The 13,223-nt window shown below is 45.6% G+C and overlaps 2 protein-coding genes across 3 annotated transcripts in view; one reads left to right on the top strand and one right to left on the bottom strand.

Annotated features, from left to right (window-relative positions):
- Positions 1–579: 579 nt before the first annotated feature.
- On the top strand, positions 580–9,159 carry IAH1 (isoamyl acetate hydrolyzing esterase 1 (putative)). 2 transcript variants are annotated; one of them, XM_066547225.1, is made up of 6 exons: positions 580–812; positions 1,891–1,943; positions 2,396–2,544; positions 3,375–3,536; positions 5,694–5,812; positions 6,492–9,159. In XM_066547225.1, exons 1-6 carry the CDS (start codon positions 732–734, stop codon positions 6,657–6,659), a joined length of 732 nt encoding a protein of 243 aa, XP_066403322.1. In that variant the 5' UTR covers positions 580–731; the 3' UTR covers positions 6,660–9,159. The 2 variants fall into 2 exon arrangements, with proteins under 2 accessions (XP_066403322.1, XP_066403321.1); XM_066547224.1 differs by lacking the exon at positions 580–812 and adding an exon at positions 849–1,243.
- Positions 9,160–9,545: 386 nt separating this feature from the next.
- ADAM17 (ADAM metallopeptidase domain 17) overlaps positions 9,546–13,223 on the bottom strand; it is a 33,481-nt gene continuing 29,803 nt past the window's right edge. Inside the window, exons 17-19 of the mRNA XM_066547223.1 lie at positions 12,735–12,823; positions 12,049–12,105; positions 9,546–10,461 (exon numbers count right to left, since the gene is read on the bottom strand). Of these exons, the coding sequence (XP_066403320.1) occupies positions 10,111–10,461; positions 12,049–12,105; positions 12,735–12,823 (497 nt within the window). The 3' untranslated portion in view covers positions 9,546–10,110. The remainder of the gene's footprint in view (positions 10,462–12,048; positions 12,106–12,734; positions 12,824–13,223) is intronic.

Below are 13,223 nucleotides of genomic sequence, written 5' to 3'. Positions count from 1 at the left end.
TGTATTGAATTTGCATATATAGTTTTGTTCCTGTTGAGGAAGTGGTGGCCTGCATGCTTGTATCTACTTGAACTCAAAAGAGTCTTGAACGCAACTGAAAATGGAATCCATGTTTGCATGGTGGGATTAGTTGGAGCTTTAAAACTCCACCACCTGCAAGAGAAGGGAGCACTTATGATCTGTCACAGCCTTGGTGCCCCAAGTCGGTGACCACCCCAGCCTGGTAGAAGGGACACAGGGTATCAGACACCGCAGGACACAGAGCAGAATTCCAAATACAGCATGGTTGATGCTCTGAGGTAGCTGCAGTTGTTGTCAAACGATGAGCTTCATAGTAATAGTAGTGTTAGACGATTAGCAAAATTAACGACACTTTCCTCTTCAAATTGTGTCGTTAGCAGGCTAAACAGTATGAAGCCAATTAAATGAGGCAATTGTATTTTCTTAAGAAGTCTCTCTTTGAAACAGATTAAGACCATGAAACTGGGCGCGTTCTGTCGGGAGCGCTTCCAGCCAGCACGGGGGGTGTGTGAGGGGTGGGTCCGCGGCTGCCCCGGGCGCGCCCTCCCCGCGTCCCTGCGCCACTGAGCCTTGTAAAGGGGCGATAAAAGATTGAGTGGGGCTGGAACCTGAACCCGGTTTGTAACCGGGGCCTTCCACCGATCCGCCCCGTTTGCCGCTGCAGAGGAAGCGGCGAGGCCGCCGCTCCCGGCGGATGTCCGGCCGCGGCCATGGCGCTGGCAGAGGCGGGAGCCCGCGGGCGGCTCCTGCGCTGGCCCCGCGTCCTGCTCTTCGGAGACTCCATCACTGAGGTAGTGCTCGCCCGCCTGGCCTGGCCCCGCAGTTCCCGTGTGGAGCTCCCAGGCCAGCCCGGCTCCCCGCACCGAGGCCGGCGGCTCAGCAGCCTGCCGGCGTTGGTCTGAGCGGCGGGAAGGGGACGGTCCGGCTGCCCAGCCGGGAGCGCGCTCGGGGCCCCGGTTACAATCCCGGACCCGCCGGGGCCTTCGCGCCTGGGGGCGAATGTGAGATTCGGGGCCGTCTCACAGGGGCGCGAAGGTGAAGGTGTAGCTGGGATGTTGCGGTGTCAGCGGCATTTTCCATGCGGGAGGCCCAGCGTGCTGCCCGAGCTGCCTGCAGGGACCTGTACCTGCCCTCCCGGCTCCTGGGGCATCCCTGCTCCCCGTGTCTAGCTCCCTGCTCCTCGTGTCTAGCTCGCCCAGGCCGGACACAGCTCCTCATTGAGGTGACTGCACTTGGTGAACATGTCTGAGGCAGCCGCAGCTTCTTGGCGTTGATTTTGGGTCCCTGCCTTCTGTTGCATGGGTTGTGTGGTGGGTCACGGAGCTGGTCTGATGAAAAAGTAACCAGAGACCAGGTTTGTCTTTAATGGGAGATGGGTGTCTAAGCCGACTCGCTGCAGAATTGTAGCAGAGAGGATGGTGCAGCAGTGGGAATAAGGAGAAGGAATTAGTTTTTCTGTTTCTGGAAGTGGTACGTATTAAACTGAACTCCATGAAGAGGAAGGATTTTTGAGAGATGCTCTTCAGAATTATTAGAAATAAAATAGAAAAATATTCTGAACACAGCAAACCCTCACTGTCCAAAATGAAACTACAGTCCAACAGCAGTCAGTTTGGGTTTTGAAGGGACCGCAGGGTCCATCCCTCCAGAGGTACCAGCCCTGTGTTGCCTCAGAGGCCAGCAGTGTGCCTGGGTGGAACCAGGAGTGTTTGACCTCAGAGGGACAGGGCAGGCAGGGAGGAAATGCACCAGCAGCAGTGCCAGAGGCCAGGCACAAAAGCTTTGCAGGTGGGAAGGTGCCAGTGGTGGGGCTAAGCTCTGGGGAACAAGTTCTTCCAGTGAGGATCTAACCATTTTCCTTATTTTCAGTACTCCTTCCAGGAAAATGGCTGGGGGGCATACCTTGCTGAGAGACTGGTCAGGTAAGAGCTTAAATTTCAGAAGTAAGTTCTAGCTTGCAGAAAGTCATGGAGCTTTTCTAAATGAAAACCAAACCAACAGTGGTTAATACTGAATACATGTTTGTTTATTGACATTTATTTATTTAGTGAAGTGGAACTATCTTCTGGGCAGCATGCCCAGAACTGGTGAAAATATTCATTGGGTGTTTCCACTCAAAGCTTGAGTGGAAATTAAAAATCCCTTAGTGATTCTCAAGATTGTTGTTCTGGTTCCATGGTGTAACAGGTAAACAGTACATGTGCAGCCTGTGTGTGCACTTTCAAAGCATGATCACATTGAAAACTCACGTGACATCTCATTTTTCCTGAGAGGGATGGAGGCAGATGGCCTGACAGAATGGTTCAAACCTTCCAAAGTTTTGTTTTGGTGGACAGAGAAGAGATGTTCTTTTTGATACATGCCTCTGTTTCAGAAAATGTGATGTTGTGAACCGTGGGATCTCGGGGTACAACACCAGATGGGCTAAGTTGATTCTTCCTAGACTGATCACTGAAAGTACTGGTGCTGACAGTATTGCTGCAGTTACTATTTTCTTTGGAGCTAATGACAGTGCTTTGAAAGGTAGAGTAGCTTGCTTTCTGTCTTTTTTTTTTCCTGTGACCTATTCTCTTAAAACAGTTTTACAGTTTAGCAGAATAGGCAGAACATTTCAGAATAGACTTTTCCTGCTACTTCTCTAGGAACTGATTACTCTCTTTCAATTTATACAGAGGTTTGTTTCCTGTCATTTCATTTGTATTTAAACCATGCAGTGCCTTCCATTTCCCTCCCTATCACCAAGTTTTAATATTAGAAAAATAAATTTAGGGTGCTCAAGACTTAGTTGCCTAAGATTGGAGTTGGGCATCCAGTTGTTTCTTCTGTCTGTAAAGGAGACTGATGAGTTCTCAGCAGATGGGCTGAGGAAGCGAAGAAAGGTAGCATTTGGATTCTCTTTCAGATGAGCATAGCAGGATGCAGAGTCTAATCAAAATGATACCATCAATGCATGAAGGACTGACTGTATGTCCATGGGACTTTCCAGAATTTTCTCTGCATCCAAGAATATTGGAAATCTCGGGTTTTGGTTCAGGCAAGGTTTGAGGTGATTATATTTTCTGATACTAAGATACAAAGGTGTGAAAAAAGCATCTTAAAAAACCCCAACTGTTGGGGTTTTTTTCCCTGTGCATTATTTGCCTGTTGGAAATGCTGTCTTTAAATTCTTGATTTGCCTGCTTTGGCTATCGAGGAACAGAATTCTCCTACCACATCTCCCAGATCCGTGACTGAGGGGAACTGGATGCTGGATCTGAGTGTCCATGGCCATGCTGTGTAAAAGTGCTGTAATGCTGTGCAGGAAGCCTGCAGGGAGCTCAGCCCCACTGATGCCTGTGCTCCACCCCTGACAGAGCTGAACCCCAAGCAGCACGTTCCTCTGGAGGAGTACGCTGCCAACCTGAAGAGCATGGTGCAGTACCTGAAGTCAGTAGACATTGCTGCAGACAAGATTATTTTGATTACACCCCCACCTCTTCAGGAATCAGCTTGGGAAAAGGCATGTCTTGCCAAAGGTGAGTGATGAGGATGGGTGGAATTTCTGCATTTTACCAGTGGAGTGTAAGTGACAGATCCCAGGTTGTCCGGTGGTTTCCTTCCTGTGTGTGCCATATTGCAGTCATGTTTATGATTTGTTGGAAAAGAGCTGCTGTTTTACTAAACAACTTCTGGATAAGCTCATGGAGTAACTACCACGTAATTACAAACATCTTTTCCAAAGTGTTGATTGATGTGTTAATGCATAGAAATGACAGAAGTGGCTGCCCTCTAGGAACATGGGGTTTGTCAGCATGTCCTAGCAGATTTCATCGTGTCCCAGCAGCTTCCAGAATAATACAAATAATGGAAGAAATGTTGGCATTGTGGGCCTTAGAATAAGTTTTTACTAGGTACAGCAGATTTCACATCTGTTTGGATAAGCAGTAATATTCCAGCCAGGTTTATTTTAAGGTTAAACAAAACAATACCAGAGAATATCATATTCTAAGGATGCTAATAAAAGTGCCTGAAAAAGAAGAAAGAGGTAGTTAAATTATTTCCCATTATGTTATTGGAGCTAATTCTAAAATTAGAGACATAATAGCACCACTTATTCGTGTTACTGAGCTGGTGGAAATTGCCATAATCCCATTGACTCCAGCAGTGACAGATTTTACTTCCTGAGAGCATGTGCTTTTTTCTGTTGGGGACACCTTTTCCAGTTCTTGCACATTTATAAAAAACTTCTGAGTTAGGTCAGGTACAAATACATAGTAGATAGATATACTGAGCTGGTACCATTTGTGGCACAGTTTTCTATGATTTAGGTGGTGTTGCATATCCTGAGTGATGTTTTCAATCAAAGTAGTAAAACTTTGAAGATGACCCTAAGTTTAAACTGCATTAAATTAGACAACATTCTTGTATGATTTTGCATTAGGAGGCTTTGATGTGATGTCATGTGAGCACACCTCAAATGCTGCTTATCTGGCTCCCAGCTGTCAAGGAGCACTTGTAATGTTAACCCATTTTCCTCTTAAAACTGTCCTTTTTATGGAGTAGGGATGGAGGAAACTTGAATTTACAGCATTGAATCTGCCAGCTTGTGTCTAAAAGAGAGTACTGTCTGGGGATGGAACAAAAGGCAGGGTGATCTCAGACCATGGACCACAAATGAAGTGTTGTGGGCACAATAAGCAGCAATATCAGACCATCTGCCCTCCAGAATCAAGGAGAAGTTTTCTGCCTATTTCTAGTTTTGTCAGGTATCAGAGCAAAGGAGAGATGGGAAGCAGGAGGATGATGATGTTCACAGGAGCATTCATCCACGTGTGAAAAGTAGCAAGAGGGCTACTGCAAGGAGCAGTTGCATGTGGACTTGTTAGTGTTCAGAAACACATAACACATAAGCAATTATATGCAGGTGCTTTTCTTCTGAGCTCTGGGTGTCAGGAGTATTCAACTCAAATCTGACTCCGACCATACATTCGAGATGATCGTTTTTTTATATTCTATCGTTATATAACTTTCATGGTAATTATTAAACTTATACTGTTCTATTGTATACATAGATTTCAGCTAAACATAGCCCCCTTAAATTTCCAACATAGTTTCTCATGATTCTTCTTATGATTATATAATAATTATATTTAAGTACTAAACAATCATCACATCTAACAATTATATCATTTATCATACTGCTTACGCAGATGCAGTGATCTGAGAAAACAAAAAGCCGAACATTTTCAGAGTTCTATCTTTAACATTTTCCAAGGTTCCACTATCAGACGTGGACAAAAAGCAGAAAGCAACTTGTAAATAGATTTCCATTTACTTAACTCTGTTTTACCTGCCCTAGCAGGTGTAAAAAAGAGTTTAAATCTAAGCACTGCTTTCACCTGAAGCTCGACAGGAGCTGAGAGCTGTGAGCAGCAGAATTATACTGTCTGCTGTTGCTTCTCTCTCAAGCTGATGCATTTCTTCAAAAGAGACATTTTCAAGTGACTCAGAACCAAAAGGTGCCCTGAAAAAGACCACACAGGCTGTAGCTTCCAGCCACTTACATTGCTGTGGATTTAGTTTGTGATTGCTTATGGCTACTGGTTTGACACCTGATGCAGATGCCACAGAAGACTGAAATGGTGCTGCATCAGTGGTGGGTGCTGGATGTTGTCCTTGTTTGTGCCCGGCAGGTGACAAACTGAACCGCTGCAATGCCACCACAGGGCAGTACGCCCAGGTCTGTGTCCAGGTGGCCAAGGAGTGCGGCACGGACGTGCTCGACCTCTGGAGCCTGATGCAGAAGAACCAGGTACGATGAAATCAGAAATGCCTGAAACTGACACAAATTGTGAAATGCATCACTTAGCGTAGAGGAACCGGTGGTGCTGCATTATCACTGAAATGCTGCAAAATACATCAAAATTACACTTTAGGGAAAGAAAAAAATAATCCAGAGTGCTTCATAGTTGGCAATGAGAAATAAAGCTGTATGCAACCTGGCCATGGTGCTTGGTTAGCACATATCCCGAGTACATCATATCTAAATAGCCTTTTTCTTGAACTTGAGCCATGGAATAGTTTAGGCTGGAAGTGGCCTCTGGAGGTTTCTTGTCCAACCCACTGTGCAGTGTTGGGCTAATTTCAAGGTCAGATCTGGCTGCACAGAGGTGTTGTTGATGCTTCTAGCCAAACTCATCCATGGGAGACTGCAGACTTTTGCTGTGAGCAGGTAACTCTAGTTTGGACCCTGAACATTTTCTCTTCTCTGCTCTCCCCAATGCAGTAGACTGCTGACTTTTGATTGCATCACTTAATCCTATGATCTTTTACTGATAAATAGCAGCAATTTTGGCCATCAGAACATTCTCTTAACATTTTAACAAAAACAGTGAAAAATAAAACCAGTTTACCAGCTGGCTTTGAAGAATTACTAAAGGCACTTTGCAGCCAGCAAATCCACTAACACCTGGTTTTAACCTCACTTGTAGGATTTCTCTTCCTATTTGTCTGATGGTCTTCATTTATCAGCGAAAGGCAACAGCTTTGTAGCAGCTCAGCTTTGGTCACGCCTGGAACACAAACTGTCTGCCCTTCCTTCTCTGCTTCCTTACTGGCGTGACGTGGACCACACGAACCCCGAGGCCAGTCTGCTGTGACAGCCCTGCTATCAGGGAGGAGCCAGGGCAGCCACGCCAGGCAGAGCCAGCTCATTGGGCAGCAACGTGCTGGAAACTGTGTCCTCGGGGAGCACAGCATGGGGAGTCCCCAGCAATGCTCTTCTCTGTCCCCTTCTCTTGGTCTGTGGGAGAATAAAGGTGAGACCACTTGGGTGTGTCCTGAGGTGGTTTTTCTTCATGCTGCTGTTGCCAGGATAGCTTTCCTTGGAGGACTCAGAGGAAAATGAGTCTCAGCTGTTCTGTGGCCAAGGGATAGAGGCTGCCCTGAGCAGTTCCTGGCCTTGCTGAGCTTTGGGGACTGCACTATGATTAATACCATCTACTTGCTTTGAACACAGAGGAGCTTGTAAGAGGCAGTAGGGTGGAGTTTGCCAAGAGCAGTTAGTGTCAGTCCAAATTCATTTATTTGGATGTAATACAGCAGGAGCAGCAGTTCCCTAAGTTTTACTGTGGCTTTGGTATTGATAGAGAGTAGTTTAGAGCAGAGCTTTTAAAATTTAACTTACTCTGGCACCAGCAGCAGCTTCTTTATACCCAGCTCTTCTGTATAGGCCCAGGTTTCAGACCAGTGCATGTTTTTGGGCAGTATAAAACTGGTGAAATATGACCTTGGAGAAACTACTAGAAAAGGTCTGCACCTCTGCTGACAAAGCTGCATCCTATGTCATTTGCCATCAAGTTAAAAAGACCTTTTAAGTAAGTTGTTAAAATAATTTTACAACTCATCTAATACATAAGTACTGCAGACGATGCAGGTTTTGGCCAAGAGTACACCAACTACAAAACTGCCTTTACAAACAAAAAAAACCAAAAACATTGTCTGCAACCTAAATGAAATTCAACAAGTATGGAAAAAAATGGTTTGGGAAATGATTGTGTAGCAAGCCAGATAGCAGCAAAAATGAGGATACAACTAATGTGCATAAAAATCAAATGGTGTATCACTGGAAATGTAACCCCTCCATAATCGTGGGCTGTATTAACAGTTATGTTGACATGGTGTGCTTATTATGTGGGGGGTGGGAGAGTAATGAGAGGCTCTCATGCTGTCTTGCACTGTCAGTGCTATTAGACTGCCTTTGCTTCATTAAATAATCAAGACAAGCTGGCCAAGACCTGTCATCTACTATGTAACAGTGTTATAAACTGAACCATAAGTATTTTTCATGTGCCTGGAGCCAGAGCAGAAGCAAGTGATATATAAATATTTATGAGTATTAAACTGGACTATGCTTTCTGTAATAAATGCTTACAGTAAATACTGGCTGAACAGCAGAAGGGGTTCCTAGTGGGAAGCTGTGGATCTTCCCGCCTTAGATGTTATGAACAAACCATGCAAGTACTGCTTTCAGTTTCTGGACTACAGCTCAGGCTGGGGGATGGATTCAGTGATTTCCAGGGCCTGCTCCAAATCTGTTTCCATGCTCCCAAGCACCTGCCACTGCATGGTTTTCACCTGGGATGTAAAGACCTTTGTGCTGAGAACATGTGCTCACAGATTTGGTAGCTGGACAGGCATTTGAGCACACCCCCATCCCTCAGGCATTTACTGTCACCATGTGAACTGATGATAATCTGCAGGACACATGGCATTCCAGCTCCAGGAAGCAGGCAGCCCTCACAGTGCAGGTCTGCACCCTCACAGTCCAGGTCTGGCCTCTGCAGCATCTGAGCTCAGAAAGGAGCAGTCAGCAATCCTGGCTCCTGCCTGGCTGCATGCCAGACTTTTAACCCAGGCTTTGACAACCAGAGAATGGAGATCTTTTATAAAAGGGCTGCAGAGAAACAATTCTTGTTTAACTGATTTTTTTTTAATATAAAAAGCTTTTATTTTATTGGGAATTAAATTAACTCCTCACATGTGTACTTTGCACTGAATCAAAAAAAACCTGAACAAAAAACAAACAACCCCAAACAAAGTTCAAAACCAGCATATAAAACATAATAGCTAGTCAGATAGGAATACCATAAGGCACACATTCAAGTAACTAGTGTAACAAGTATCCTTGGGTGTGGAGGAGAGGGAGCACTCACACAACGCTGCAGCACAGGTTCAGTTCCTTTCCCTCACATTTAAAAACATGGGCCCACTGCAGCCCCACATGCCTGTGTCTGAGTCCCGGCTTGTAAGAGTTAAATGGTTCTGCCCTTGGCCATGTTCTGTCAGTTTTATCAACAGATTATTGTGGGAGAAAACAGCTGCAGAATGAAGGTGCTGCGGTACTACCAGGACAGTTGCTCTGTGACTCTGCTTGTCAGTCCATCTGCTACTAGGCTAAAACAATGCTCATGTGCCAGTCCAAGCGCACCTGACAGATCTCCAGGTGTACAGAAGACACCATCCAATTATCAGCTTTTTACATCATGTTTTACTACCTGTATGAGTATCTGTATTCACAAAATCTCCTCCTTATACTTACCCTGCAAGTTTTAACAAAGGTTTATTTCTTTATTAAATTCGCAATTGTTTTTGAAAAAATGCCTCCCCTGCAATGGAGTATTTTTTTCCTGTCATTCATGCAGTAGGAGCTTCCAAAGGCCACAGAGACCACAGAAAACTGAGCTCAGTAATTTGAAAATTTCAACAATAGTGTTGCCTATTTTAAAATAACATTTGGAGAAACATTTCTGCACCAAAAGTACTGTAAACAGCATCTGCATAAATGATTTCTTCCTTTATGCTTCTTTCTCCAAGCAGACACCTGCGGCACACAAACCTTAGTGCAGAGTGGGAAGCTCCCAACAAAAGCCACCAAGACAAGACAGCCTCACCACTGAGGCAGAAGAGTTTCATGCTAGAGGAGCATTTCTCACGCACTGTGTACAGTGTAACAGCCTCTGTGATCCTTTGATTTATACAGAAGCTGGGCATTTTAAGTTTCTTTATTCTGAATGCTGCGAGACTGTATTTTTACCTGTTTCATTACTCTTTCTGTTCTCAAGGCATTTGCTTAGGCTTTTGGTTAAATGTACCTTAAACTGCTAAATTATCTACTCTATTATGGAACATACTGCAGAGTTCATTTTGGTTTTAAAAGCCCCTTAATTTTGTCTATCAGTGCTGTCAGACTACAAAATATTAAATTATAAAAAAAGGCCAATATACACAATCCAATATCCATCAGGATATTTGGTTTTGCACCACAGGTCGAAGGAAATGTTAAAGGTCAAGGAAGTAGAAAAACAAATCCAAAAAGCTTCAAAAACAAGCCAGTTCTAGTTTGGATTTTCCTTTTTAAAAGATATAATGCTCTAATAAATGTAGTTTAAGGAAGGTCATACACATGACCAGCATCTGCAGTAGGTCACTTCCTTATTCTCCCACTCCCTCACAAAAATATATATACATATATTTATATTTATAGAAATGAAATGGTTTCAGATCCTTGTTTTGCAGACACGAGTCATACATTGGGAAGGCAGCAGGACACTAGCACTCTGTTTCTTTGCTGTCCACGCGGTTCTGGCGCTGCAGTTTGAAGGACGAGGCTTTCTCACTCCTGATGACAGGGTGCTCTGTCAAGTCCTCGAAGGATTTGGCGGCGGAGCTGCTGTTTGGGAAAGGGTCCTTCTCGAAGGCGTCCTCGTCGATGTGCGAGTCGGTGCTGGGGTCCTCCTGGATGGTGTCCATGCGCTGGTGCTCCTGCTTGGGCGGCGCGGGCGCGGTGGGCGCGGGCGCCAGCGGCTGCAGGGGCTGGTGCCGGCTGGCGGCCGGCGCCGCGGGGAACGGCTTGATGATGCGCACGGAGGCCGAGTCCAGGCTGCTGAGCATCTCCACGTTCTGCAAGACACAAGAGGCCACGTCACCGGCAAAGCAACCGGCAGCTGGTCCAGGGTTGGGTTTCTGCAGCGTTTTTCAAAGGGAGGAGGCACGTTCAGAGGAGCAGCTGCACTCCTGTTAGAACAGCCTAAAGGCTGCCATATCATCCATGCCAGTCCCTAAGGGCAGAAATGCTTTTCTGTCTCTTCTTCCTCCTCCTCTGTGTAAAGCACCGCAGGTGACAGCCTTACTGGGAAGAGCTGATGAGTCGGCCCTTCCTTCCTGGGGCCCAAACTGCTTTGGCAAAGCCTAGGACTGGAAATGGAGGGTCAAGCCACATGGCACAGAGCTCAGTGTAGGGAAACAGTCCAAGGTACAGCTTATTCCAGTCCTCCCAACTTGGGGAGTTCATGGTTTCATGTACAAGAACTGCACTGAACATAGGGTCAAACACTGCAGGGATCAGTGTCATCATAACTCAACCCAGAGTAAGTTCAAGTCCATTGATGTCTGCAACTATTTCAGCATGGTTTGGAAAATATCCAGATAGCTCTAAGCATAAAAATTCCCCAAGGACCTCAGCAAATGCTAATACTGGGAAGAAGGAGACATTTACCTGCTATCACTTCCCAACTCTCCATCCTCAGCAGATTCAAAAGACAAAAAATCTGTTTGTTAAACTGTTGCTGGTGCATGGAGGCCATTGGCTATACTGTTCTCTCTCTCCTGCCTCTGGGATTTTCTCAACTGAATGCAGGTAAGAAGCACCAAGATAACTTTTCTCATGTCACAGCTATGGGGCACTCAAACTTAAGATCACCCTCAGTTCTGTCACAGTAGATGACAGAGGCACTCTGCCTCAGTAGTCTCTGACTTCAGTATGCTTCTTCCAATGGTTGCATAAGGAAGAGCTCCACAAGGCTTTTTTTCCCCTCCCCTAACAGAATAACTTTTCCTTAACTGAATATTTTACTTTTTAATAGGAACTGGATTGTCAAAGCACAGGAAAGGATACCTAAACCTCTATGTCACAAGATGCCCCACACTGCACTGTAATTAAAATTTATCTTGGCACTTTTTTGCTCTTCCTCTCTCCCAGCTCATTATCTGCAAGCTGAGAAGTGCTGCTGATGTGACCTTTGAGCAACTGGAAGGCTGTAGCACATGTGGCTGCTAGAAGCCACCTCCTGCAAACAGCCATTCTGCAGCAAAGACACTGCATTTTGCAGAGATTTTTGAGCCTCATGCTTCAGTGACTCCACTTGGCTGGGAACTAGCAGCCTGTGGCTGGTGCTGCCCAAGGGGATGCTGGACACAGGTGAAGCCATGCTCTGCAGAGCAGAGTGGCTTCCTGCCCCTCTCTGCTGCACCACAGGGGCTCTGCCAACAAGGCTCAGCTCTTACAGGAAGGAAGGATCAGACCTTGCCATGCTGCAGTGCTTGGTAAGAGTGAACAGAGGCTTGTTCAGAAACCAGCTTGTCCTCTCATGGATTCACCCCCTGCAGCATGGGGCTCTGGGGCTCTCTCTTACTACTCTTTTGGAGGTTCAGGTTTTCCTTTACACATGGGACAGCATTCTGCCAATTCAGACATAGACAGCAACTTACACTGGGGCAAAACAGGGACTTTGTGTTCTCCTCATACTGCTTGTCCAATTTCTTGTCCTATTGAGAAACACACAACAAAATAAGAAAGTTAATTTCCCTATGGCAAAGACTCCTTTTTCCTGCAAGGACTCAGCATAGGGTCCCCTGCTTCCCATGCCTTCCTATTCATACCAGGAGTGCTTGTGGGCACAGCACCCCTTTGCTCTACCCCACACTGATGTTGGCAGCACACCACATGTCCACACTCCCTGTGCCCATGGCTCACTGACTCTCTTTACCCATCCACCCAAGATCAACTAAGATCACTTCCCACTCTGGGTCTTCTCTCAAAATGTGGGTGTCTTTTCTTCACAGGGCTTTAGAAGACTTTGTTTTTAATGATAAAAATACTAAAATTATACTTGGGTGGAACTCAGAAGGCAGAGAAAGAAAATTTGCCTGGGAAAGAATGGGAAAGGCTCCAGGGAATAGTCATGGGAGCACTGGGTCTGCCAGGCCTGGCAGAGTTTAGCAAGAGTTTTGCCTACTGAAGGAGCAGTAAAAGCCTTACATATGCTGGATTTCCCCCCAGGGTTTGCTAAAAACTTCCCATCACTTCTCCCACAGCCATCTGCCACTTCACATATGAAGGGTGTTCTCACAGCAAAATCCAACAGATTGTGTCATCTCAAAGACAGCTTACTCACCACACAGTGCACAAGGATGCTGAGAGGAATCCAGAACAGTAAGGAGAAGACAAGCACAGAGCCCACTATATTATCTGCTAGGAACTTCCCTGTGGAACCAAGTTCAAATCTGTCAGTTACCCACCAAATACTGTTTGAACACACACATCTATCCCCCCTTCTGCAGCTACTGCTCAGGCAACTGAAGCCTCAGAATTGCTTAGAGAAAGGCTGCCTAATTTGAGGTAGGCAAAGGTAAAATTACACAATTTTAAAAAATTGTATCCAGTATGTTAACAGTAACAGGTTTTACTCTGTTCTGTGAAGAGAAATGCTGTGAGGCTGTAATATTGGATATGGGTTGTTTTGGAACAGTCTATACTGAGCCAGCCAAGCTGCCCCTCTCACTTACACAAGACACACTGCGAGTCCCTCACCACGTTCTGATGTAACAGCCATCTGATCTCTACCTGCCTCCACCAACAAAATATTTGGATGCCAAAGATTCAA

The sequence above is a fragment of the Molothrus aeneus genome, chromosome 3 (genome assembly GCF_037042795.1).
Source record: "Molothrus aeneus isolate 106 chromosome 3, BPBGC_Maene_1.0, whole genome shotgun sequence".
Lineage (NCBI taxonomy): Eukaryota > Metazoa > Chordata > Aves > Passeriformes > Icteridae > Molothrus > Molothrus aeneus.
This window is presented reverse-complemented; position numbering and strand designations above follow the sequence as displayed.